The following is a 6,255-nucleotide window of genomic DNA, read 5'->3' on the forward strand; positions in this document are numbered from 1 at the left end:
TATCTAGTAAACTGAGCATCAATGTTTTTAAGACATAGTCATTTTCTCTATTGGGTTGTCTTTGCAAAATGATGATTTCTTACCATTAAGTTTGGTTGATTTTATGAAGATAAGAGTCCTTCCTTTATTAACATAATGACTCACCTTTCAGTATAAGACCAGTTTTGTTCACACTTCTTCATTTCCACAATTGTTCTATAGTATCTCTCAAGTCTTCTTTTCCTTATATATATAAGCCCTATCATTAGGAGAGAGTAAGAGGGGTTAAATATACAAATGGTTGATCTTATCCATAATATTCAGCTTTTACTTTTTTGATTGTTTCAGATAATAGAAAACTGTATCTCCATATTCAGCAATATATCGACTACTACCTCTGTAGTACTATATAATATTACCAAACTTTATCTAGCCAACTGGACAACACATCCTGAAAAATAGGCAAGGGGGAGAGAGAGAGAGAAAGAAAGAAAAAAAGAGAGAAAGAATACCTTTCTGTTGTTTTTCTTACCCAAAAATGCACAGTCTAATGTATTTGATGCATTGAAAGATTGTGTTACTGAAGAAATCATTCAATAGCCACTTATACATTATTGGATGTGAACATCTCTCCCAGCCAGTAATAATGAGAAAAACATTGGTCTTCATATATTCATAATCTTTGTGATTTTTAATTTGGACAGGATCATGGCATATCCATCGTTTGGATAATGTTAGGTCACAACAAGACCAATATTCAACCTACCTTCTTCCTACTGCTTGGCATTCCAGGATTGGAGGCTGCCCATATATGGATTTCTATCCCTTTCTGCCTGGTCTACCTACTGTCACTGATGGGAAATGTTACCCTTTTATTAATTGTCAAGAGAGATTGCAAACTTCGTGAACCTATGTACCTCTTTCTATGCATGCTCTCAGTGGCTGATTTGATGCTTACTTCTTCTACACTTCCCAAGATACTCAGTCTCTTCTGGTTCAATGGTAGGAAGATCTACTTTGAAGCCTGCCTCACTCAAATGTATCTTATCCATTCTCTGTCTACTATGGAATCTGGATTTATCTTGGCCATGGCTTTTGACCGCTATGTAGCCATCTGCCACTCACTGAGACATTCCACTATCTTAACACCTAATGTGATTGTAGGCTTGGGTTTGCTCATTGTCTTCAGGGGAGCTGTCCTCCTCAGTCCACACCCCTTCCTATTGAGGTGGCTTTCCTACTGCAAAACTAATGTTATTTCCCATACTTATTGTGAGTTTATGGCCCTGATAAAGCTGGTTTGCACTGAGACCGAGATTCGTAGAGCCTACAGCCTAATTGTGGCATTCTTGACAGGGGGACTGGATTTCATATTGATCATCTGTTCCTATGTCCTTATTCTTTTCACGGTCTTCAGTCTCCCATCCAAAGCTGCTCGCCTCAGGACCTTAAGTACCTGTGTCTCCCATGTATGGGTCATCTTGGTGTTTTATACACCAGCTTTTTTCTCTTTTCTCACTCATAGATTTGGTCACCACATTGCTCCACATATCCACATTTTTATAGCAAATATATATCTTCTTATTCCACCTATGATGAATCCTATTATTTATGGTGTTAAAACTAAAAGAATCAGGGAAGGATTCTTTAAATTCTTAACAATCAAATGAGTTTGACTTTGCAAGGTTTGTAATTCACCAGATCATCAACAAAGATAAGGATTTTATTAAACAGGAAACGTTGAAAATGAGTTAGCATTACCTTGAAGTGGAAAACTTTTCAATTAAATTTTGGATTCATATAGGCTAATGAAGCTTGGTAAGTATACTGACTTCAGTGAGTAGAAACAATATAAAAGATAAAAAGATATAAAAAGGAAGTAAAAAAAATTACATCAAAACTTTAATTATTATTCATCTTTCAAAACCCAGTATTTAGTACAGTCTTTGGGACTTGTTAAGCCATGAGTAAATTTATATTGAAATAATTTTATTCTAGTGAAGTCTAATTTATCTTCTTTTCTTTTATGGATCATGCTTTTTGTGTCACATGTAAGAAATTTATTGCCTAACTTTGGGTTATGAAGATTTTCTCTTATAAATTCTTCTAAAATTTTATATTGTCTAAGGTGTGAGATTTATGTTGAGGTTCATCTATTAGACAGTAGTAATAATCCGTAATTCATGGTTGTGAATTTGAGTCTCAAATAAAATAATGTACATTAATAATTCTGAACATAATCAAATCTAATTTCCTCTTTAATCATAATCATAATATAGTAGATTTTTTAAAAACAACATAATACCCAAGTAGTAATATAAATGTAAAAATCGCAGCCTGCATACTTGTGCGTGACAGCATTAGATGACATAATAAAGTGGTCAGGTCCTTGTGCCAATGCATAGAACAGTTGTGAATGTGAAAGTTACAAATGCCAATTAATCCTGGTGTATTTTATTGATTCTTCAAACGCCTTGAGAAATGTTATTGTTTCTGTTGCTGATGTAATTTTCAAAAATGTTGAATAACTTTAGGTAATATTTTTAACACAGCAGTATACAATATTCTCTCAACATCTATGATAGTTACATTTCTAGAATATCTGGTGCATGTTTGTCTGTTAAAACCATGCAAAGATAATTTCTTATTATAAGCAAAGTAAAAAATCTACATTCAGAACAATAGTTATAAAGCAAAGTAAAATTTTACATTCAGAACATTACAGTTTTCTTTTTCACTACACAGTGTCCCTTGCATACCTGAAATTCCTCTGACATAGAACATTTTTTGGAGGGTAGAAGTTTGGGAAGAATTATTCTATGTATTGCAGGAGGTTTTTCTCTGGTTTATTTCCCCTAAATCTATAGTGCCTCCCAAATATTGTGATGACAATAACAGAAACACACCAAGAAATTTCCAAAATGGTCCCTAAAGATCAGCATCACCACCCTTAGGAACCACTGACACAATCATAGTGCTAATCACAGTATCTTACTCACAGTAAGCACATCATAAATGTTAGCTACTCTCATAATTTTTATTATTATTGAAAATAGAGTGGGTAAAGTGTAATAAGAGAATGTCAAATGACATACATCTTTGCTATCTTGCTTCTTATTAGGTTTGAAATAAAACGTTTTCTTTTTAAATAATAGAGAGAAAACCCACATCCTCTAACAAGTTGTGCTCATGTAGAGAGTTTAGGATATGGTGGAAAACTCAAGTGATTAAATTCCAAATGTGAGTCTGAATAATTCAATACCAAACCAAAAAATAAACCCACGGACTTAGCTGAAGTAGTTGAAATGCCATGTTCTTTGGGGCACTAGATATTTGACCTTTGACTTCTCTACATCTGTCTATTTGTTTCAGACCACCATGGGTAGCTTCTGGGCTTGAGAAGAGGGATTATAGAAATAGTCCTGACCTTTGTGCCTGAGTCTCAAAAGTTTCTGATTAGACTCAAGAATCATGCAGTTAACTCTGATCTGTGCAATTAGGAGGGTATGAAGTGTAAGATCCTTTTTAGTCTAGCTCTGATATGCTTTAAAAATAATTACACCACAAATTTTCTAGGCACACAACACTGCCTATTTCTAGTTGTAGTGCATTGACAATTTCTTGTTTCAATTTTATTTTCTCTCATTATGGGCCATGAAATTCAAGAAGCAGTTAAAGATAAGCTCTCAGGTATAAATGATAATATTTTTATGTATTTTAATAAACTATATTTCCTATTGAAAGCATGGTGGCTTTATGACATAACCCTCATAAAAGATCTTAATAATTACCAATTTTATACCTACTCTTGTAACTAAAGTGACAACTCTCAGTGACTTATGTTCTAGGATAAAACTGTTGGAAAGAATATGTACCTATTGGTATATCAGAGGAAATTCCAACATGATAATAAAGTTTGGAGGAAGTCCCTAAGATATTTGCGAAGCAACATATCTCAAGTCAAGATCATAGGGGTGTAAAGTAGTTTCCTGTGTCTGTGAGCCAATAGTGCTGCTCCAGAATCCTTATTTTAAGAATAAAGACAAAATGGAAAATATCCAGGAAAGTGTTTGAGATGATTAGGGATACAGACAACATCTCTTAAAAAAATAAAGCCTGCATGGCCTAAGGATGTTTATCTGAACGAAGAGAGAAGACTGAGAGGAAGCCATATAAATGTCTTCATATATTTGAAGGACCATGATGAGGTGTCTTGACATGAGTACAGCCATGTTTGGCCGCTCCATTGACCTACAGCCACCAGCACAAAAAAGAAATACAAAGCTGCTTTCTGTGTGGTGGGAACTGGCCTTTTCCCGGGAACTGGCCTTTCTCCCACGGAGAGAGTTGCAAGTTGTAACATTTCAAGGCTCTTGGAGCGTCGTGGCCCGGAATGGACTGGCCATCTGTGCCGGGCTAAGACGATAACCAAAGAGAACAATGCACGTACGCAACTACTGGGCTGGGACGTTAACCAGGGGGCTCAGTGCACGCACGCCACTGATAACCATTTTATGCATGGGAACACTAAATGCTTGCTCTGCAAACTCTGTAATTGCTTACTCTGAAAATTACTGATGGTATAAAAACTGCTGGAAACTGAGCCCCAGTGAGAGTTCCACCTGTGGAAAGGACACCTTGCCCAGGACGTGTGATCCTTGCCCAGCCGCGTCGATTGACAGAGCTCTCCCGGCAGTGGGGCGTGGATGTTGTGAGTAACTGATTTGATGTGAAGTAATTGATTTGATATGAAGTAATTGATTTGATGTGTTCTCTTTTCGGTTAACCTGGTGTTTCTCTTTCTGGTTGATTTGTGTCATTTCTCTTCAGCCGATGTGGGTATTTTCCCTTTCCAGTCGGGCTGATGTTTTTTCCCTCTTAATATTTGACCTATTTGGATCTGTTTGCAGACTGTCACCTTTACTATCCTCTATATAATAAAATATACCTTCAGTCCATTTGTTTGGAGTGGAAAGTGTCTTTTACATCTCCGATCGAATCCCCGAACCTCTCATAACATGAGGAGAAATACATCTTTCCTTGTATGACTTTAAAAGGAAGCCAGTGTATCTTTAAGCAGATGTTAAAAGGACAGATTGCAAGAAAAAAAAAAAAAGATAAGAAAAGAAATTTAACTCTAAAATAAAATTTCAAAATTTCCTGTTGTTCACTTTGGTGAACCAAGTGCAAATCTCAATTTGAAACCCAAGGGGAGGAAGAGAGGTAGTAGACTTGAAGAACACCAGCATCACTGATGGGAGTCTCTCTGATCCTTCTGTGTGGTCAGACCAGGTCCATCAGAACACTCAATACAGTGAGCTGTATCTGTATCTTTAATCTCCCATTTATTTCAAAGTTTGAATATCACTGAGGGGGTATTTATCCCGTATTATTTTATAAAAATATAAATTATTATAATAAAATAAATATTTAATATATAATAAGTAATATATAGCTTATAATGTATAACAATATAATAAAATAATGTAAATTATTATATAATGCTATATTATTATATGTAATATAAATTATCTCAGTCATATAAGTAAAAATGATCCATGATTGCTCCATTATTTACCATTTCTGTTGACTTTCAACACTTAAACATATTCAATTTCTCTTCAGTCTTTAAAATTCATACATCATTTTTTAATCTAAAATACAAAAAACAGAATCCTGTTTGTTTTTTTAATTATAACAGTTCTCACTGGCCTATTACACCATAAACATTGTGTAAATACTTCCACATGGAACAAATAGAGGCACATAAGGGTCAATTATCAGCTCTGGCCCTGAAGCTCTCCCTCCTTACTTTACGCCAAAGCAGGAGTGCCCTCAGTTGTTGGTTACAGACTATATTCAGATTTTTTAAAATCATCTTTTCAGAGTTTGGTAATTAATTTAATTTCTTGTGGTCCCTCCACCTATTTACCTGGGTGTTGTCTTTAGTCTGTCTTTAATCCGTGCATTGTAAAAATGGGCCAGTCAACAGGATTTACTCTCTCAGCCTTGATTTCAAAAAAACACTGTAAAAACCCTTTCCCAGGAAGCAGGGTTTCCAGATAAAATACAGGATGTCATGTTAAAATGGAATTTCAAATAAACAACAAATATATTTTAATAAGATATTGTTAAATATTTTATGAGACACTCATGCTAAAATATTGTTTTAAAAAAGCTGTTTATTTTAATTTCAAATTTCACTGGGTGCTCAATTTTTTATTTGCTAAAGCTGACAACTCCTCCCACCAGGAGGGAGTTTGGACAATAATTCCC

At 35.0% G+C, this 6,255-nt stretch overlaps 1 protein-coding gene across 1 annotated transcript; it reads left to right on the forward strand.

The window, feature by feature from the left end:
• The first annotated feature begins 710 nt into the window (after positions 1 to 710).
• On the forward strand, positions 711 to 1,649 carry LOC101389627 (olfactory receptor 52K2-like). The gene has a single exon (XM_004434120.1). The coding sequence runs from the start codon at positions 711 to 713 to the stop codon at positions 1,647 to 1,649; it is 939 nt and encodes a 312-aa protein (XP_004434177.1).
• Positions 1,650 to 6,255: the final 4,606 nt, after the last annotated feature.

This window comes from Ceratotherium simum, chromosome 7 (assembly GCF_057802395.1).
Source record: "Ceratotherium simum simum isolate JZ-2026a chromosome 7, ASM5780239v1, whole genome shotgun sequence".
Taxonomy (NCBI): domain Eukaryota; kingdom Metazoa; phylum Chordata; class Mammalia; order Perissodactyla; family Rhinocerotidae; genus Ceratotherium; species Ceratotherium simum.